The sequence below is a fragment of the Perca flavescens genome, chromosome 10 (genome assembly GCF_004354835.1).
Source record: "Perca flavescens isolate YP-PL-M2 chromosome 10, PFLA_1.0, whole genome shotgun sequence".
In the NCBI taxonomy this organism is placed as follows: Eukaryota; Metazoa; Chordata; class Actinopteri; order Perciformes; family Percidae; genus Perca; species Perca flavescens.
This window is the reverse complement of record NC_041340.1, coordinates 21,215,899-21,238,118: the sequence shown is the minus strand read 5'-3', so window position 1 is coordinate 21,238,118 and position 22,220 is coordinate 21,215,899. Positions and strand designations below refer to the sequence as shown.

The window sequence follows — 22,220 nt, the reverse complement described above, 5'->3', positions numbered from 1 at the left end:
CCATATGTAAAGAGCTCAGACATAGCAGTCCTGCTGCTGGCACGAGATGCAATTCATGCCTAGGTGCTATCTGATAAAACGCTGTTATCTCATGACAAAACAATCCATGAGGGGCAAAGCATTTGTAAAAAACAAAAAACAAACTGGTTGAATGTCCTTAAACAAGAACCGTCACAGCAGTAAAGCATGTTGGGTATCACTAAGCATGAGCTGAGCAGATACAATACACTTTGATAGTCTGACAGAGCTCCACACTGATAGCATTAGGTTTTGTTTTCTGCTGAGCAAGCGGACGCCACTGCCAGGGAGAGCTAAGGGCCAAACTGTGCTGAGGGGTAGCTAGACGCCTGGCGGGGAGGACAGGATGTACTGTTTGCGATTCTGTCTGGTTTACTTTAGTACACATTTTCCCCCATCACAAGAAAGGTTGAGGGGGGGGAAGAAAAGAAGAAAAGAGCAGTAACACGAGCCATTAATGTACAAAGGGGGGCTTCAACCTTTCTGCCTCTGTGCTCTATGGTTAGAGTCAGAGGAGGACTGCAGGAGGCAGCAGACTGTAAAGCCTCAAGTCAGAAATGCAACTTTTTTTTCTTTTTTCTTTTTTACAAACAAACATTAATACCAATAACCAAAACAGGTCACCTTTCCATTAAAAACAACAGCCAACTAAGGATATAAACCAATCAAATCATTGAATCCTTCAGAACACAGTTATTGCTGACGTTGTTGGGGAGTGGGGGGGGGGGGGGGAGGGCAGGTGAGTGGCTGATATGAGGACGAGGATGGAGGGATGTGTGTGTTTTTGGGGTGCGGATGGGATGGAGATGGGACTAGCTGTGGATAGGTCACTCCTGGGCTGGTTATGTGATCTGAGGAACAAGACTGTAGATCCACATCAGGTCAAACTGGCGCTGCCGATGTACTGGAGGGTCGGGCTGTGTCTGATGCTGGGAGGTGGGGGTGGGAGGACGTTTCCAGAGGCGACGGAATGTGCTGGCGGCGGCAGGGGGGGCTATTGGTCGGAGGGGATGTCTCTGTCGGCTTCGGCCTTATTAGGGGAGGGGGCGTGAGGGGGGGGGAGACAGGGGTGATGCCATGCGCCAGGGTTCCTGAGACAAGGCTTTCAACCCCTGTGCCAGCTCCTGGGAGACCCCCTGCTGCTGCAACATTGATCAGACCTGGAGGAAATCTGAAACACAGATGGAGAAAAAAAAAAAAAACAACTTTATAAAAGCTGCTCCTTTAAAATAAAAACTCTTTTGAAAGTCCTTATAATTAACCCCTTTCCATTCTCATCTTCTACATCCACTCCTCTCACCTGTAAGTGGCTCCATTAAGTTCTGGGTGAACAGTAGCTGCCTCAATGCTGGGCCACTGAGAGGCTGCCATCAGATACTCCTTATTAACGCAGTTCTTCAGACTGTCAGGGATACGCCCTAGAGCGGGAAAAACAAAACCATTACTTTGATATCCCTTTCACACTCAGGGCTCAACCAGGGTTATACCAAGGTTGACTGGGTGTTTGAATGGGTTAACAATAGTCAATCGACTCGGCTTTGCAACCCAGGTCTGGAGGTGGGTTGGATCAGGGTAAGACTAGGGTAGATTTCAATGGGAATTGCGCACTACCAGGGTCGATAACAAACCGGGGCGGGTCAAATTATGTGACTGGTTGGAAATGAGAGGGGGGCAGTCGTCGCCTGTCGCCGCTTTGAAAAAAACAACACAGATTTAGTCTCCCTGCGTTTTATGCTGGGTTTTCACAGGCAGTGTCAATAACAGCAGAGTCGAGCGGTTCAATTAATTCCCTCTGAGAACAGTGGGCTGACAGTGAGTGCCCGGATAGATCCCTGACTCAGCGAGTCAACTTTTGCAGAGTGGTAGCAGAGTTTAACAGGCAAAAATGCCTGTATAAACCCAGTGTTAGAACGCAAAATGTATGAAAATAAATGTTCTTTCAGCACCGCCGCTAAATGAGTCGTGAAGCCAACAGCAAAGCCCAGCTTTACTTTTAATGATGTCAAACAAAGAGAAGTGTTCTCCACAGGTCTTAAAATGGTCATAAATCTATACTAGAGCAGCCTACTTCCTTGTCCAGCTGCTGCAAAGAAAAGCAGAGGAGAAATCAGTCTGCACAAAATCATTCGTTGAATTATCATCAACATGTGTTTGATGGTTATTCATTTGTACTTTAGAATGTACTTACTGCGAAACAAACATAAAATAAAGCTTTATTTCTCTCGCTCTACTGTACAATGACAAATTCAAGTAGCTACAAAACATTAGTTCTGTTGGTGACTGGAGTATGTGACGTTAGCTGTTCACTGAATAGGACATATGAAACCCATTTCTAGCACTTAAGGTAATTGTCATGCATTGCTCCTGGGTTGTGGCCCAGGCCGTATCTGAATCATCATGACCAGGGATATACCCATGTTAACTGGCTTGGTTTGAATTTCCAAAAGAAGAGTTTAACATTGGTCACATAACCAGGGCCCAACCCTGGTCATTGGTGTGAAAGAGGTATTACTCAGAGGTTTTCCGTTTTTTTTTTTTTTATGGACCTTCCTTCTTAGCTCCTGACGGGACAATCAGACAAACTGCAGATCACACTGGAAAAGTTGTAGCTGGTAGTCTGACTTTGCCAACATTCAGCATTGAAGCTAAGAGTGGAGCAGTGAACAAGAAACAAGTTGCACTGCGCTGCATGACTCTGCCCACTGTTCCATTACCCTTTATTTTGAGACAAGATTCTGTTTATAAAAGTTCATAGCCTGCCACGCTGTTATCATGCGTTACTCTGTGTACGTCGCCTCTGCAGCTTGCTCACGTCACAGTGATTCAGGGTAATAAAGTGGTCGCAAGTGTGGTTAGACTAAAACACAGACAACGTTCACTGCAATATAATATAATGGCGAGCCGAAAGTGGTCGCGGTGTGGTTACCTTTTCTCCGAGACACGCACAACAGCGTTCTTTATGCCCTGGTTTTTATTTTGTGTGGTGCGTAAAATGTTCTAAATAAATAACATTTTCTAAATAAAAAGGATAAATAGGTTTGGACAACTGAAATTAATTTTTTGTTATTACAGAGAGAAGGTATCAAAAAAAAAGAAAAATACAGAATTCCGAGTACCGGTTCACTGAGACACGCACAACAGCGTTCTTTATGCCCTGGTTTTTATTTTGTGTGGTGCGTAAAATGTTCTAAATAAATAACATTTTCTAAATAAAAAGGATAAATAGGTTTGGACAACTGAAATTAATTTTTTGTTATTACAGAGAGAAGGTATCAAAAAAAAAGAAAAATACAGAATTCCGAGTACCGGTTCAAATGAGAAGAGTACCCAACCCTAAGGCAAACTCTTCATCAGCCACGTCACCATAAATGTTGTACAGCCTTCAGCGAATCAGTGTTCAAAAAATGAACACATTACAACTTGCAGTGGAGTTGGACTTGTGTAGTTCCTGACTGTACTGTATCTATTAGAGATGCACCGATAGACCGGCCGGTGACCGGAATTGGCCAGTTTTCACGTGCTCGGTGACCGGCAGGTCAGTCGGACATTTGCCGATTTCATGCCGGTCAATGATACAATTAAAATGGTACAATTAACTGACAACATAAGTTATACGAGTTACAGTTCTCAAGGACGCACGCACAAACGGACGCGACAGCACAGTCTCTTTTTCCTTTCTCTCAACTTTTCCGCCATGTGTCGCGTGTAACCACTTGCGGTGTGAAGCGTGTGTCCGCGCTATACATGTAGGGAACCTCGTGAATTAACCTGCAACATGTCAGCTGTTTGGAAATTTTTCAGCGTGTGTGCAGAAGATAACAAGTTTGCAATATGCAACACCTGCAAGGAAAAAGTAGGGCGTGAAGGGACGACACCAAAATCACATTTTTTTTTTGGGATATTGGATGTGAAAACAACATTGCACTTTAGATGTGTGTGAATTTCCCATACCAGGAGTAATTTATATAGTTCTATTTTATAGTTATTATCCATTATGTGTTAAAAAAATGTTCTATGTTCTATGCAAAATGTTCTATTAAAGAAAAGATAGAAAATAAATATTTGTGTGTGCTTTAAAGTGGTTAGAAAAAAATGAAATCGGAATCAGCTAAAATCGGTATCGGCTGGCCTAACTCAATGAAAATCAGCCTAGAAAGTTGTAATCGGTACATCTCTAGTATCTATATAATCAATTAATTTCAATTAAACAACAGGCTTGATCATGTTTAATAAAAAAGTGCCTTACCCGTGATGGCGCGGCGAACCTCCCTGGCTGCCTCCTCGCGAGCCTCCACAGAGGCCTGCTCACTGTACCAGGATGTGTGCGGGGTACAGATCAGGTTGGGGGCATCCTTCAGAGGACCGGTTGAAAAACTGTTAAGACAGGGAAAGGTTGTTATAGAAAAGAATAATGAGGTTGTGTGTGGTGCACAGCTATTAGCGGTTACTTTTGTGTATCATGGTTACCTGAAAGGTTCTGTCTCATGGACGTCCAGGGCAGCCCCTCGTATCCGCCCCTCTTTCAGGGCCTGAGCCAATGCTTTCTCGTCAACCAGACCTCCTCTTGACGTGTTCACCAGGAAGGCTCCCTGACGCATCTGTACCACAGAGTTAGTAGCAGTATGATTAAACTATGGGGAGCGGACCATGACAGAGAAGGCTGAAACTTGAAATCTGCATCAGCACAGACAGAAATCATTTGGCACAAATTCCTCCAATCTATAATACAGACAATGTCCTACAATATGGGAGCAATGTTTGGTTAAAGGTACAGTACACTGTTTAGGAATTTCTCCCATCTAGCGGTGAAATTGTATTTTGCATTCAAACGAACAGTGCTCTCTAGCGCCTCGCTTTTTCAAATGCGTGTCGCAACTACTGTAGCCGTTATGTACCAAGAAGCTATGACAACATGTCTTCCAATTTTCGCTTTTTTGGCGACGAGGATTCCTTCTCCTGTGGCTCGGCATAAGTATGATCCTCCGTTATGAACTGAAGTGCAGTGCAGGCTTTCAAATTTGCCAGGGCAGCAACAAGCGCCTCTCACTGATCTCCTTCTCAGTTTCAGCTGGTTTCAGTCATGTGACGCTGGCTCTGAACGAAAACGCGTTGTGGATTAGCTAGACAGGCAGGGTAGTGCTTTATCTCCCTCTCAGCGATTATAGTTTTTCAAAATGGCGGAACGACATGGAAGCCTCCTTGGACTCGCCCGTCCAGTGTAAATACAGATAAGAAATTCTTCGCTTACGAGGATAAGTCAGATCATTGGCAGAGGTAATTTTACACCAATGAGGACATAATGTATTTATGAATGAAGACACTGATGTTAGCTAATAAAATACTTAAAACACTACACGGTGTACCTTTAAGGCAAAACATCAGTAGTCTAGACTGTCAAGCACAATTGTGCTCCAACATTGTCAGCCAATGGTTTGACTCCAGATTTTTAGCTGCATGTAAAAACAGAATGCTGAGTCTGGTATTATTAATGGTATTATTTGAGCTTCCTCCTTTTATTTTCAGAATATCAACCAACTGGTGTAATAGGTGGTTCAAGGTTCTGCATATTAGACACATTTTTCCATTCCTTATCCCTCTGGGGCCTAAGCAATTTTTTCCAACATTTGAGTCGCCTGGTTCCCTTGTCTAACAGTCTTAGTATAACCTCAACCCTGTTATGCACTATACACTGTTACATCCTTATTTTGGCTAATTTGTTTCACGTTTGGAATATGTAGCAGCAAAGTAACACAGTCAGGAAAGTGGCAGTATCTGCAACATTGTGGATGCTGGCTTCCGTTAAACACCAAAGAAAATGAAGATAGTCGGAAAGACAGCCTCTGATTGGTCCGACACTCATCCCACTGCATTCTGGGAGTCAAGATGGCCGGGGCTAACAGTAAAACGATAGCTTTTCATACGAAAAGATGAATAAATAACCATTCAGTTGTGGATATATTGTTCTGGACTTATTGGACAAAGTCTCTGAAAAGACACAACACAGTTCCAGGCCAGATTACAGGCTTCTGTGATCCTAGGATCACACAGAAGCCCTCTTTGGAAAGGCCCAGATGTTAGCTCTAATGCAGCTTTCATTTCAATAAACAAATCAGAACCACACTAGCGATGTATAGACATTAAACATTACGTAACTTCATTTACGGATTCATAATAATTATTATTTTTAACCCAGCTGAGATGACCATGATTAGATGCTGCCTTTTGTAAACAATTCAAACATTTGAGGAGGTCAGAAAAAAAATGGCAAACATGAGACAAAAGTTGTATTTTGCACATTCAGAGTGTATCCACACACCTGTTTGATGGTGAAGTCATTAATGAGGTGGTGGTTGTGCTCGTTGAGGCTGCAGTGCAGGGATACGCAATCAGAGTGGATAAGCAGGTCCTGCAGAGTGGCCATGCGCTGAAGTCCCAGTGAGCGCTCCACACCATCAGGCAGGTAGGGGTCATAAAAGATCACGCCAAAACCAAAGGCCTTAGCCCGCAGAGCCACCGCTTGGCCAACCCGCCCTGGAAATAAAATGGCAATCAGCCTTTTATTAAAGCACAAAATACCAAACAGGTCTTTTTGTCCGACAATCAACGGTCAAGCTTGGATTAAACAGATCTCCTAAAGTACTACACAAAATAATCTTTGTCCAAGGAAATATTGAATACCTGGCTATGGTGCCCCCTAACAAGTCTAGACACCGATGTCCACACTCTTTACTCACCTAGACCGATAATGCCCAGCGTCTCGCCCCGGATACGAGCAGCACCGCCAGCGACCTCCCTGATCTGCTCCACACTAGAGGCACGGGTTCCCTCCCTGAGGGTCTGGTGCATCCAGGTGACTCGCCTGTACAGGTTGAGGATCAGACATAGCGAAGTGTCGGCTGTCTCCTCCACAGACGCTGCTGGCACGTTGCAGACAGCAATGCCTAGATGACAAGTTCAAAGTATGAAAGAAATATGAATCACTCTGTGTGATATTCAGTGCGTTAGCTCGTGGTTGACCCGGTGTCTCAGTTTAAAGTTTCACTCTCTCACCTAGCTCAGCGGCTGCTTTGATGTCAACATTGTCGAAGCCGGAGCCAATCCTCACAATTACGCGTAGGCCTTTAAACTTTTCCAGGTCATCTCTAGACAGAGTGATGGTGTGGTAGAGCAGGGCAGCAACTGCCTCATTTAGCACCTACAGAAGACAAATGCGTCATTAATAATTTTAATCACATTAAAATCACATCAAACCAGTTCACTAAGGGACATTAAGACACAACTAGGCTAAATGTTAGTACTAAATTGTCAGGCTGTGTGGTGGAGAAAGTTCTGTTAGATGGAATGAAGAAGGCAGCGTTTTTTTTGGGTATAGCGCAGATGTTAATTACTTTCATACTATGTCAGAATGAAATAAGGATTTAAGTGTTTTGTCCTCATGCATTGGGATTACAGCACGGACATGTGTGTCTGTTCTACCTTCTCGTGAATCTCTTGTGTGGACTGGGCATCGCAGAAGGCCACTGTGGCCACATCTTTCAGGATGGGCATCTCCACAGTGCAGTCACGCCCGTCCAGCAGGGCAACCAGGGGCCGCGGGTGCATTGGCCCATTCAGGATGGGGGGTCGGATACCTGAGTCCAGCAAGAAGAAAATAATGTTGGTTGTTGCATATGAGCAAGAGGTTAAATATTCAATGACCATTACAAATCAGGTCCAAAACATGTTTAAAAAAAAAAAAAGTTACCTAAATCACGTCAAAGACAAATGAACAAGAATGAAAGAGCTTTTTGTTGCCATTTAAATCTGACTGCAGGGAGAACTTACTGATGACACTTGATTGTGATGCACACAATTACTAGCCGCTTGCATTTCAGAACCAGCGAGATTTAACTAGAGAGAAGTGACTCAACGGTCTGCATTCCCCATGTCTGGAATACCCAAAGTTATGCAAGTCAGCATACACTCAAAACACTGCACGCATGGCTAAAGTTAAAAGGGCTAACTGCCAGACTCCTTAGACAATAAGAACTCAGACTTTTAGGACTCTTTTTTTTTTTTTTTTTTTTTTTCAACACATCCACCATCCTAAAGGAACTACAAGGAGGTTGTGTCTAAGTGTGCGAGTGTTATATGGTTACAAAAGTGATGTGTAACTAAATCTGTGATGGGGCATGGAGAGTGTCCAGCATCCTGGCCTATTTGGTATTGAACCCAACCTCTGTTTAGTAATGCCTGGAACCAATATACAACGTCTAGTTTTTATTGATCCATCTCTGTTCTATTAGACCCCTCATGAGGGGAAAGTTAGATTTTGGTTAATGAAGCAGAAGTCGCGAAGTGCGCACACAGAGAGGAGGGAGCTGGGACGGGAGGGGGAGTGGTGATGAAGTGTGGCGGCTGGGGGAGGGGTGGAGAAAACCGCGGGGTCTCTGAGAGGAGGCGGTGGGGGTTCATGACCTAAATTCTCCTGTCTGGAAGAGTCCCTTCCTATTTTTCTGGTTCTCCACCATTTCAGACGCATACAAATAAACACACATCTTACTGGCAAACATCTGCACATTTGGCCCACGTGTATCATGGCCATTTACCATTATGCCAACAAGGGAAATGTTGCATGTCTAAAACAAATCAACGCAATAAATAAATGCAACATCTCTGCCAATTGACACCAACGGTTATATCTGCAAATGTTTTTACACCTCTCTGTCCTCTTAGCAGTTCTTGGCTTGGACTGAGCCCAGACACATGCACCGCTACACTATCTTGCCCCTACTGGGTGACAGGTGTGTGTGTGTTTGTGTCCCAGGGTGGGGGGAGTGTGTCTAGCTAGAACATTTACTTGGACAGAGGGCAGGACATTATTATGGTGAGACTGCAAAGGAGGGAAGGGAGCTGGTAGCCAATGGTAGAAAACAAATATTTGTAAACACTTCCTCTGACGCCTGAGCATTTCCCAATGCATGCATGAAACGCACACGGGCAAAAAAAGAAAGAAAAATATACAGCCTGGTACCATTATAAAAATGTACTACTCTACTGCAATCCATTCCATCTACTGCAGTGTGATTCACATTCATTGCAGAATGCTCAAGAATGCTACCAGGGCTACTGCTACACGCTGAACGCACAAAGAGACGCTTACTATGTAGAAAAATCCAAAAGGGATTCATCACAAAGACCCCCTCTGAAAAAGTGATTCTGGAAATATACAAGTAGGCCTACACAAAGAGTAATTTGAGTATAGGACACTGGCATACCCGAGGCCTACTAAGCACAAGCATGGTCGCACACACAATACAATTCATTCAGTGATTCATTCATTCTCCCTCCCTCTCCCTTTCTTTCCCCTCACTCCCTCCTCTTCTCTCTCCCTCTGGCTGCAGTTGGAGGAGTAAGAGGTGAGGGGGGAGGGGTAGCAAACGATGATAATGCAGCAAGCAGCGGTACTCCACCCAGACGCAGCTAGACACAAACACGGTTATTCAGTTCCTTCTTGACGGCTGCGACAACACCAATACGCGCTGAACATAAAAGGGAAACTGCACACACATAGCTGCTCCACACCCAAACCTTAGATATCTTCCGCAACCGTTCACACATTTCAAAAACACATTCCAAAATAGAAAACACATGAGCACCAGGCCTAACCTTGCATTATGAAGTCTGTGAGCCTGTCTTCCTCTCTCTCTCTCGCCTTGCTCTCCCTCTATCGCTCTTTTTTTCTCCCTCTCTCTCTCTCTCTCTCTCTGTCAGCCTGCTCTTGGCTGGCTGGATCCCAGCTGTCATCCACGCCCAGCCCCTCCCCCATGGCCAGCCTCCAATCACAGGCAGCTCCATTGAAGGCCAGCCAACCAGCACTAACCTCATTAGCATAGCCGAGGCTGAGGCCGAGGGCGGTTTGGGCTGTTGTCGTTTTTTTAAAGAGACAGCTGGCCTAGTTCCCTGTAGCTGCGGCCACGACCCTTCACCTTGTCCTCTCCCTCTAACCCGTCTCCAGAGACTCACCCAGACCGTTCCCTCCATTTTAGCACACCATTATGTCTGATCTCCATCATCTACTCTTCACTGTACAACAGCTCAAAATACTGTCTCTTCTAGAAATCTGCCCTTTACCATTCCTGCATATACTTGTAGCAACAGAAAACGTTAACTTACTTCGTGTTATCTTTAAAACTTCCATCAGTACATTCCTTGCATACCAATTTAACAAAAAAGAAACGGCAACCTCCTCCACACTTAAGGCCAATTTATGCCTGCGTTAAATCAACGGCGTCTGTACCTACGTAGGTAAGTGGAGATACCGACAGTACAACGCACCCTACGCCGTAGCGTGACGTGCACCTCTCAAAAAAATGTAACTACAAGTTGCGGCGACGCAGACCGCAACAACTGTGATTGGTCCGCTTGGCCTTGGCTATTCTCTTAAAGAGATCGACGCACACACCAACGCACAAGTATAAACTTCAGGCCACTTACGTAGGCTATGGCAAAAGCTCTGCGTGGAGCCTCCGCAGCAGCATAAATCCCACTTTAAACACACTGAGATGCAATAAGAAACACAATCAGGGCAACCACTCAGTTCACAGGACTACAGGTAAAGGGCACCGCAGACAAGTATTTTATAGCCTTTCATCACCATAAAACAAAAGAATTTCAAAAAAACACAATTTGAAGTTGTAGTCCACAGTCAGTGATAAACAGTAAACTAATTACATATATCCTTGCAGATGTAACCAAAGTTAATATTGGAGCTAGTCTTAGTAAACATGGCTATTGTTAGCCTAGCCACATCTTATGCCCACAGACTGTGGTTATACCATGAACAGTTTACGCATTCAAAGTAACGTTAGCCCATTTATGGGCAGGGCTCGACATTAAGGCTTGTCCGGGACAAGTGGATTTTTTGTAGGGCAAGTGGAAGAGAAATTTACTTGCCCCACTGGACAAGTTAAAACTCAAACAAAATAAAATGCCATGTTAGTTCACGTTATGTGCCACTCATTACGTCTAGGTTACCGATTTGACCAGCGGTAGTCGGTCAGCGGGCCGCTAACGTTAGACCCAGCCCGCTGTTCAGCTCATTCTCTGTAAGCAATGCAGCATGAAAGCACGGCAAACCTACCGGTGTTAGTTAGCTAACGTTAGCTTGCTAACTCCGCCCTAATGTTACCTCCTCGCCACATCGTTGACAGAAAACGATAGACCCGGTGCTAATACGGCACCGGTGCCTTAACGACCGTTATCTACCGGACCGAATTGCAACGCAGATTTTGGTGCCACTGAAATGCCTGCGCTTCTCTCTGATGCTCCGAAAACGGACGAGGGAACCTAAACATCGCCGCATGTCACGCTAGTAAACACTACACTTGGCAGCAGGTAACGTTAGCCTACCGTTAACTAGCAGCTAGAGTAAACACGGTTAAAATGCTGACAGCTAAACGGTGTAAAAGTGTGTCTGTCTGTATTTCACTGGAGAGGAACGTATGACGTTGTAGTTGCTGTTGTCGGAAAAACACAGATGTTGCGTTCACTTGAAATTGGCCTCGCCATATTCGTGCTGCATTAAAAGTTGTTGTAAAATACCCTTTTCCAATCCAGTGGTCGTTTTTGCCGTTCTATAATGTCGTTTTTTTTTGCTCCTTTTTGAAACAAATAAATAATATGCGGATTAAATATCAGGTAATAATCAACTGTAAAGTAGCTACAGCTTTTAAAGGATCTCTAAATCAGCCTCTGCTGGGTAGAAATTAGTGAAATTGTATAAAAAAAAAACATAGTTAACACCAACATTTAGTGGCAAAATCCATTGTTATGTCTACAAAATTATTTTAGATATAGTATAAGTTCAAGTTTAAGTCACCACTACGTCTGGTCAAAATATTGACTTAGTATCTCAGAGTATAAATTAAGAATCTCAAAGTATTGAGAAAATGTAAAATATTGCTTTAGAATCTCAATATATTGACTTAGTATCTCAATATATTGACTTATCTCAAAATACTGACTTAGTATCTCAATATATTGACTTATCCCAAAATATTGACTTAGTATCTCAATATACAGACTTAGTAACTCAGAATATTGACTAAGAATCTCAAACCAATGAGAACATTTAAAATATTGACTTACAATCTCAATAAATTGACTCAACATCTCAAAGTATCGACTTAGTATCTCAATATATTGACTAGTAACTTAGAATATTGACTAGGAATCTGAAAGTAATGACAAACCTTTAAAATACTGACTTAGAATCTCAATATATTAACTTCTGCACACCGGCGTGCAACATATTACTTTGTACTGAAATCTATTGTTGGGACACGTTTGTTTCAACTGAATTTTATTAATGCCGATAGTGTTTGGATGCTTTCAACGGTTTGCATTATTATATTATATGCATGCATTAGCAAAACAATTTTTTTTTTATAAAATGATGACTCTTTACCCGGACAAGTGACTTTTGTGCATGGACAAGCGAAACGTAAATGTACTTGTCCGAAGGACAAGTGCCTCAAAAAGTTAATGTCAAGCCCTGATGGGGTATAATAAATAACCATTATTTATGCCATACGTATATATGCCTGGTTAATGTTCCGCGACGTGGAGTTTTATATGTAATGTGTGATCGCGTCTACTATTAAACATGCCAAAAATATGTTTTATTATAGTCTAAAGTATTGTTTTAGTTTGCTCTGAAGTTGTTGCAGCTAAATATCTGTTATGGATTAATCAGACTGTTAGTTAAGGCAAGCTCTAATATTAATTTAGGTACATCGGCAACGATATATAAAATTAAGTTACTGTCATTTCTAAAACATCACACATATCTAGGGCTGCAACTAACCATTATTTTCATAGTCGATTAATCTGTTGACTTTTTTTCTCAATTAATCGATAAGTTGTTTGGTCTATACAATGTCAGAAAATGGTGAAAAATGTGGATTAGTGATTCCCAAAAGCCCAAGATGACATCCTCAAATGTCTTGTTTTATCCACAACTCAAAGATATTCAGTTTACTATCACAGAGGAGAGAAGAAACTAGAAAATATTCACATTTAAGAAGCTGGAATCAAAGAATTTTTACTTTTGTCTTAAAAAATTACTCAAACCAACTAATCAGCTGAACGGTGTTTGGTCTCCCTAACGGATCTCTCCGTTGAGCAGCGGAGGTCCGGTGGATCTCGGCAGACCCCCGCTGCTGTGCTCCGTGGAGATTCCTGTTCCATCGGCACACATTGCCCACACTAATATGACACAGAGTTGCTTTAAAATTCTGCAAAAAAATCCCTTTAAGTGTCTGACTATATGGGTAGAATGGCCTGGGTATGATACAATAAAGTTTAATTTAAATACTTTGTATTAAAATAACAAAATATACCTCATGAATGCGAGCTCTTACTTTTACTTTGTGTATGAGTATTTATGAAATCTCACCCTCACAAATGCGGTCAAGTCTCTGCCGCTTGACCTGTTTGTGTTTGTCCATCAGAGCCATAGACCACGCAGTCTGAACCTGGGACAGAGAAGAACAGATCCAAGTGCAATGGAGCCCCTTTAATGTTGTCCACTTAGTTTCACCTGCACAAATCGAAAAAAGAAGGAAAAAATGGTCAGTAAAGAAAAAAAAAAAACACTTCTTAATATTGCCACATTTAAGAAAGTTATCAAAAAATGAAAGAAAAAAAGAATTGTGTGTTACAAATCAGCTACTAACTAATGATAATAGTATATCCATGTGTAATTAATAAAACACAGACGTGATACCAAATAATCGAAGCAGAACAGCAACCACTCCCAAGTTAATAAAGATTAAGTTCATCAAATTCAACCCAGAGAAATTGGTTTAAGTGGATTATTTCTACAGTGACAGACTGCAGACTGTCACTCACCTGGAGAACAATGTCCGTTGTGCCAGTCAGATTGACAACTTAGTTTACACTGTAAACAAAGAAAAGGCATATTGATCTTAGATTGTGACATTGTCATACAGTATCACTACAGGTGTCTAGCTAAAGCCGACAATAACTCAACGTTACCAATTATTGCAGGATTCTAACAAAGCAGTCAGTAAAATGTAGTATTATGTGCATCCCCTGGCGACAAGTGTGTTATGTAAAGGTAATTTGTGCTCCAACTCATTCAGGACTGGCTCATATGGCCTGATATTTAGGTTATCGATCATAGTCTACAACTTTGTGGTCAACTTTATTTTCTCTTGCAATAACAGCACCACTCTCTTATACAGTGCATATAAACAGTCAATACAGTATGAGTGGGTAATTTAATGACAATATCAATGTCTCGGTAGCCCCTCGTTAGCAGCCAAGTTACCGTTAACTAGCTAGCTTGTGGTGCTAGCTAACCCGTTTCTCAACTATCGAGAATAATCGGGATAGTGAATGGTGGATAATATGTAGCTATATGTTCCATGCAAGAACGATGTTATTTAGCCTTTGCTAGGTGGCAAGTCTATTACTATCAGTTTGTTCGATCTTGCAAAAACTTTTGAATAGCGGTCCGGGCTAAAGCTAACTAAATACATAGCACGGTAGCTAGCTAGCCGATGTTGGCTAGCTAACCCAAACACAAACATTTAAAGACTTTAAGTAACGTTAGCTAACATGGAAATGAAAACTACAAATTCCTGTTAACTCTCGAATATACACAGCATGTGGTGTTATTTAGCTGCAATTAAGTTGTGAAGCGTGTCAATAAACAAAATCCATAGCTAACGTTACGTTTATGAGGAGTTTGCAGCATTGCTAAACTTAGCTAGCCAGCGCCGTTAACTAGCGTGCAGCCTCTGTGTGGGAGATGCAGGGGGGAGCCCATTTCGTCCGGATTGTTATCAGCGAGAGGCGCTACAATGTGAAATATCTGACCCAGAAGCTAAACAATTGATTATTTCTACAGGGAAATGTGAGCCGTCCATATGACCGAATCCAAGCAGGACTACTTTGAAACCAAGTAACTGAATCTTGTAAAAATTGTCAGTTATTTACCCCGGATAAACTCTTTCAAGAGTGCTGAGGCAGTGTGCGTGCGTCGGCGGTGTTCCCTCTCTCCCGATCGCCATGAAATTACACAAAAGAGGAAGTGGATTGTTGGTGGGGGGGTCAGACAGTCTGTGTAAAAGCATCGGTGGACTGGAAGGAGCGCCCTCACCTTCCACGGCGGAACGGCAAACTTTATTTAAAACATTGTTTAGTGCTCTAACGTTAGACGGTTTAGTGCACCATGCCTTCTTATATAATCATAACACTTTTAAAAAAACTTTTTAGTGTAGCTTATCAGTTGTTGAATGTTTTGAAAGATCCAACCACGTAACGCTATTTGTCTCAAAATGATACGTCATTGTCAATGTTATAGCTATATTCAAGTTTTGTGAAACTTTGCCCTAGAACAGAAAATGAAGCTATGCCTGTAACTGCTGTTCGTAAAGTCAGATTCTATGAAACTTCAGTATTATACTGAAATCAGCCACTAGGTGTCACAATAACGTTCTCTTGACCCCTGGTATGCTCTTTTATTTGACTACAAGCAGGGTACATTTGTGAATGGAAGACAAGACACTTCTGAGAGAAAAAAAAAAAAATTCTCTATTAAACTTTATTTGTACATAAATTGTGCAACAGGAATATTTCCATCTGAAAACACATGAAAAATCATTTCTGAAAATCCACCAAATCATCACTACCGCCTTTGTCACATACACTCAGAATTGGTTTGAGTGTGTACTCACTCTAACCACTGTAGAGTAAATTACATTTTGCCCTACGGAGTCCAGTTTTAGCATAAATTCCGCTATTCAATTGAATATTCTAGCGCATGTGCAACCTGTTCAAAAATATCTGAATCAGCACAAATGGAGATTGCAAAAATGTCTGGCTGTGAAAAGAAGACCAGAGCACCAAGAACTCAGTATTTTAAACTTAAGGCATGGTTAGTTTACAGCATCATCAGTATTATTTTTGACTAGGTTTGTTTATGTTCAAGCAATTGAGAATACTAGAAAAAAAGAAAACAGAAAGAGGGAGCGGTCCTTTCTGCTATAACAAGAACATTTCCCTTTGAGGACGTAGAATTATTCCAAAAACAGACAAGCTGAATCAATGACAGAACAGCAGTTAAAGTAGACGTGTCTTTCGGGTCTGTGAGGGATTTAAGCAACAGCAGTGAAATCCTGGAATTTGTTCAGTTAAACATACATGAGAGCATTTATATATAGATCAGTATTCTTATGTTACTTGGGCTGCTCAATTATTTTTGACCACTGTGCACCTTTAACAGCTCACATACAGTCATGTCCAAATTCAGGGACCCAAATACAAGTAGACTACACTAGTACTGATTGGGCAATGAGGGATACCTCTATTATTACCACCTCTGTTGCATTAAATCTATTGGCTTTTAATGTATAATCAATTCAATTATGAAGAAATATTAAATCACATTCTGCTTACTCCAGTATACAATGTTATTTGGAAAGGATATGTAAGGATATCAAGATCCATACCAATGGTTAACGCAAATTAAGACTTATCAATATGAAATAACAAATTCTGTGTGCATTAAAACTAGCTTATTTGCTCATGCACATTTCCCTATGGAGTGTTGAGTAGGCAGGCACTGTAACATTTTTTGTGAAATGTTGAATAGTGAACTAGCACAAATGTTACAATCAGAAAATTGTAATTTGATATTAGCTTCGAATTGCTTGGTTCTTGATTATGAACTCTGGATATGCGCCTTAGGAGGGCAGCAGGTTCCCAAGGACTCCGCCAGAAGAGCACACAAAGCCTACAGGTGTGCTTAACATAGTTATGAATGCAGTAATCACACTTCGAGCATCAAGGAGTGGTCAGTTTTCTTCTATAAGGTTCAAGTCCAGTTCTGTGCAGTCTCTTTCAAAAATAACCTTTTGCCCTTCATCTATTGTAGTCCTTTTTCTTTTATCTTCTTGCTCCTCTTCTTCTTCACTTTCACTTAGTGGCCCAATGCTGGCTCGTCCCAGGAACTCTGCAGGGGAAAAGGCCGAGCGCTGCTCTGCCTGGGAAGACGCTGGAACTATGAAGCCACCTTTACCACAAATTAGGCTCTCGTGATTACCAATCTACACAGGAGAAAGAAGAGTCATGATTATCATGTCACAATTTCCTCCAAACCTAAAAAAGGTAATAAAATATAGGCAGTACAGTGACTGATGACATCACTGGCAATGCCAGGAAGTCTGTATGGATGGCAGTGTCTGTTGCTTTGGTTAAGAATAGAGTAACTGATAGCGGAGTTAAGGGGCTTGGCTGACATGGGTGACCTGACTGACACAAGCAAAGGCCCAACCTGAACAGCATTAACTCTGGAAACTACAGACACTTAAATTAAGTAATTTACATAATGGTTTTTAATCCCATTAAATATGAAACAGACTACCTAATGCAGTAGTCAGCAACAGTTACTATCAAAAGAGCCATTTTTGGCCCAACGAAATCTATCTGGCGCCGCAAAACACATTGGAGTGTTAAGGCCCTGAACACCCACACAGGTGTTTATAGGTAATGTGGCTGATTGGACACTTCTACTTTCCAGGACTTTGTGGGTGTGGTTTAACAGAGATTGACATCTTCCACCATTAGTGTTGTTGCACCTGTTATGTCGGGACAAATGACACCTTTGTCATTCTTATGTGGAGAGAATTCGTGACCTAATGGTGCTTATCCTCCACTAGTACCAGCTCTACTCAGCCACGGTGCCCCATACTCCTTTCCCTCATGCGTGTGACACACACACACGCACACACGCACACACACACGCCAAGTGTAGATAGGAAAATTGCAGCTGAAGACATGTGTAGCAACTTTTGTTGCCAGTTTGGTAAAATAACCTGCATCAAAAACACTGCCCAGAACCCAATCCTGACTGCACTGATGTGACAGGTTTATGAAAATAAAATCTGGAGAAGCACTCACTAATGCTACTAACAAACATCAGTCTGAAATGAAGAGAGCTGATGGCGTGGGGGCCAAGTTTAGCTGTGCCGAGTTGTGGGGGGGCGCAATGGCGGGCTGCCACAAGCCTACTATTGCCCTCTAAGATTCAGGACAGAAAATATGGGCACAAGTGAACCCAGGCCTGCTAATTACTTTCTTATACCATCAACTATGTATCTCAATCTCTTCACAATATGAGGAGATTGACAGAAACTACCTACCCTGACAGCCCATTGGACTTTCTTGCTCACCTGTGTCATCTTGCTGAAGTCAAGGCCTGGCCTGGGGCAGGGCAGAACATCTGGGTCATGGCGCCTCTTGAGGCGAGGTTTGCGCATGTCGCAGGGCTGCGAGTGGCATCGCGGCAGTGCTGGGTGCAGGTTGCGCCGAGAGGAGGATGGCGTGCTGCAGGCTGAAGTGGGAGATGGAGACAGGGCTGGGTGTTCCATGCCATAAGTCAGAGCAGAAGCAGGGGAGGGCTGAGGGGGCAGATGCACCATGGAGGCACCCTGAATGTGCACAGGGGAGAGAGAGAAGCGGCGCTGCAGCACTGAGTGAGACACCAGGGGGGCTGGTGAGGGGGAGCCAGAGGAAGGAGTAGCAAAAGAGGCAGAACAGGCTCCTTTCAATTTGTCACAGGGGTCCCACGAGAAGCTCCATGGTAGTGGGGAGTCAGAGGACAGAGCTAAGCTAAAGAAAGTAGGGCTAGAAGATGAGTGGAGGGAGGAAGAGGTCAAAGAGGAACTGGGACCACAAAGTGGCAAAGAGCTGGCTCCAGAGCTTGAACTAGATGCTCCTCCACGTTTGACTGGGGTCCAAACCCTAGATGCACTAGGATGCCAGGTGGAGCGACACCGAGATAGGTCCTCTGGAACAGAGAGGGACCGGCAGTGGCGTTTTGGAGGTGGTGGTGGAGGAGAGCTTTGGAAAGCCTCGTTTGTAAAAGAAACCTCCGGTCTCTGGAGAAGTTCTTCCAAATGTGAAGGAGGCCATGGAGAGTCTAGTCCACAGGAATCATCCAGAAGGTTGGCTTTGGAGGATGGCTGTGTAGCTGAGCGGGTCTCTGAAAATGCCAAAAGGTAGACAAATGAGACAAATTTCCCCAGCGAATAGATTTCAAATACTGCACTTAATTCATTGAACTTGCCTTGTGTTGATCTACAAGCACCCCATGAGACAGTGGGACTGGAGCCCACTGCAGGTAATGACTGAAACAGAAATGTAACTTAAACGTAAAACCACAGCCCATCAAACTAAGTGCATTAAGGAAACAAGTTTAAAAAGTAGCATTTAGTTTTGTATTCAACTCACCACATTCACATTGAATGAGAAAGCCTTGTAATAGGGATCTTCCAAACTCTGCTGGCGGAGCTGCTCTGTAATAAGTGTCACCATATTTGTAGCTACAATCCAGGGATAGACATGGAGATGATGAGGACATTTACTGAGGGCAGTGGAAACTGAGTTAGTCAGAATCCTGGCGTGGTTTGTGGCGTCCCTCCACACCTCAACCAGCCAGACTGACCAGCTTTCTCACTATGCCACCGTCATTTTTATGCCACCTAGGGACAGATGAGAAGTGATTCTTATAAAACCGTGTCAATGATTAACTGAAATTGGTCATGCACACATTGCAGAGAAAGCACAACATTAAACAGTAGCTTAGAAATTGCGAGACAGATCCATCTGTCCTTTGATAGGAGTGTAAAATCAGCTCATGGGGGACTTTCCTTCAACATGCTGTGTATTGTGGAAAAGCCCACAGAAAGAACAGAATTCTTGAATAAATGTGTTCCAAGTATTGACCACATACTACTATACAAGACCCCGGCTGGGAGCTACATGCTGCCTCAAGGCAGAAGTTCATTGTGCACAACTCAGAACAAAAGAAACTTCACATTCCATCATGCATAGTGAACATACACATTTCTAATTGGAACTACCAACATAGACTGGTGCAATTTCAAAGAAAATACGGAGTATGTCCAAAGTAAAAACCTTAGGGGTAATACCATGGCAATCAAAGTCAGTTGGGTCCAATAAACAAACGCCAAGAGTTGTGAGTTGTAAAGTGAATGGAAGGGGGAGGGAAAGACTAAGAGGATGGATGAAGTATGTGAAAAATGAATGGGGTAGGCCATAGTAATTTTACAAAGGGGTCAAAAAGAACCGTGATCAGGTCTGAAGAAATTATATTACCAAAACAGTGTAATGTACCAAGAGAGTAGAGGGCCACAAGAAAGTAAATAAACACATTCCTCCGACTATAATAATAGCACTGGGTTAGCTTTTAATATCTAATGGTTACTCAGTCCAGAAACATCTTTGAAGATTAACCAGCATTGGCACATCACAGCAAACCTTTGCACAGCATAAAATACACCTCAAACTGAAAGTAAAAGAGAAAGACCATCCATCTATCGCATTAAAATGCAACATGGCCTTTTAGCCTTTGCACTGCTCTTGAGCACCCAACATCTAGAGCAAATGAAATGCAGATATCCAAAACAGACATGATACAACATAGGGAAACAATATTTAACTAGATCAACTTTAAATGATGTGTCTTTAATCTGAATATAAACGCTTGATGGTAGGAGTCCTACTAGCTAATTGAAGATACTTTGTTTCAACACTTGCTTGTTGGCAGTCAGATGTGGCCTCCAGGGCCTTCCTCCTTGTGGCAAGGTGGTACATTGCTAGCCTAGTTCCACATGCCAGAAGACATGCTACCACAGGGGCACAGGCTGAACCGCATCCCGTAGCATCAGCCAGTGTTAAAAACTCTGCACCCCACAAACTCCATTTGTTCACAAACTGCCAAGAGCAGTGCTGATGATTTAAAACTGTATCATCATTGTACAATCTTGGCTACAAACTTTAATGTTAACTTTACTACAAAATTAATCTGATAATCCAACAACTAGCAAGACACATCTAGCACTAAACACTTAAGAATATTAGTTAGGTTAATAAAGTAGTTATGGCCTATATAGACTTTTCGTCTTTACTAACGTGCAAAGCAACAAATTAGTTTAATGTTGCGCTGAGCTTGACCATATATATATATATATATATATATATATATATATATATATATATATATATATATATATATATATATATATATATATATATATATATATACATATATATACAAAACACGACGTTAGTGTTAGCCAATTAAAAGCCTAATGTTATCTCCAACATTAGCTGCAGGACAATAGTTTGTCACTGACAATATGACGTTAGGACTTATTAACATTGGGCTAGATGTACTTGCTAAATCGGATACCGACTTCTGGTGAGAAAAGTATAGTAAGCTAGCTCAGCAACACGATGCAGCCCGTGGAACACTAGCTATATTAGCCGGTGCTGTAAGCTAGCTAGCTAATATGATAACAAGCGTCCTTACTAACGTACACGTTACTAGCTAGCGTTAGTTTGCTTACATTCGTTGTGTCTGCTACCGGTTAATGACTTGTCATTGTACCCGGTTGAGGCTATGATTCGTTAAAATAAAATATGAAAAGGGTCTTAATAAATGTAACGGCTGGGCCGTTAATGTTAAACTGAATTAGTTGTAGCATTAGCTAGCTTAGTTACGCAGTCTGTTTGCGAGCTAACATGCTAGCTACAGCTGTCCTGATGTATTACCTGCATTCAATGGTTCCTTAGCAACCGAAGTAGTGCACCGGATAGAGAGCTGTTTAGCGGAGTATTTATAGCTTTTGGACCATACCAATACAGAGGTATTTTGAATACACTGACTCAAAAATCGTAATTTAAGGAAACTCCACAGTACTCACATAGCACATATTTTCTCAATATGACCGATATTCACGTCTTACCAATTAAAACTACATGTTTAACCTATGCATGCACTTATTTTTGGGAGTCTCTGTCCCGTTAACAACCCCACAGTTGGGCCCTTCTAAATAAAGCGATAGCATAAAATCAAAATGTCTTTTTCCCTGATATGGAATAATATAATATCTATCTAATTTATAGCCTACCTATATTTGCAATAGAAGCAGAATTCTATAAACTAGGTGAACCCTTGTTTCGTATTGTACCTCCACTGTGGAGGTAGGTCTGTGGAGGCTCCACAGCGCTGTGAAGTGTTTCTCCTAATACATGAGTTGAACCCAAATCTAGAGGAGGGAACGGCAGTCTCCAATAGGGAAAAGGCAGAGGTCACAGCCAAGTCA

At 42.3% G+C, this 22,220-nt stretch overlaps 2 protein-coding genes across 2 annotated transcripts; both read right to left on the bottom strand.

Moving 5' to 3' along the window:
• Positions 1-913: 913 nt before the first annotated feature.
• On the bottom strand, positions 914-15,201 carry ctbp1l (C-terminal binding protein 1-like). The gene is given in 12 exon segments (XM_028589643.1): positions 914-1,077; positions 1,080-1,189; positions 1,319-1,436; positions 4,265-4,392; positions 4,486-4,616; positions 6,335-6,549; positions 6,753-6,959; positions 7,069-7,213; positions 7,495-7,649; positions 13,457-13,600; positions 13,912-13,960; positions 15,025-15,201. Coding segments are annotated over 10 exon segments (1,335 nt in total). The 5' UTR covers positions 13,518-13,600; positions 13,912-13,960; positions 15,025-15,201; the 3' UTR covers positions 914-1,012.
• Positions 15,202-15,598: 397 nt separating this feature from the next.
• Positions 15,599-21,718, bottom strand: LOC114562765 (protein FAM53C-like). Its single transcript, XM_028589358.1, has 5 exons — positions 21,667-21,718; positions 19,321-19,571; positions 19,157-19,217; positions 18,261-19,072; positions 15,599-17,135 (listed from the first exon to the last, which is right to left on the bottom strand). Exons 2-5 carry the CDS (start codon positions 19,402-19,404, stop codon positions 16,884-16,886), a joined length of 1,209 nt encoding a protein of 402 aa, XP_028445159.1. The 5' UTR covers positions 19,405-19,571; positions 21,667-21,718; the 3' UTR covers positions 15,599-16,883.
• Positions 21,719-22,220: the final 502 nt, after the last annotated feature.

Coding starts and splice junctions, on each gene's coding strand:
- LOC114562765 (XM_028589358.1), bottom strand. CDS start 19,404: ATGGTGACACTTATTACAGAGCAGCTCCGCCAGCAGAGTTTGGAAGAT. Junction 19,218..19,320: donor TCTCATTCAATGTGAATGTG/GTGAGTTGAATA, acceptor TTTCTGTTTCAG/TCATTACCTGCAGTGGGCTC. Junction 17,136..18,260: donor ACTTCAGCAAGATGACACAG/GTGAGCAAGAAA, acceptor TCTCCTGTGTAG/ATTGGTAATCACGAGAGCCT.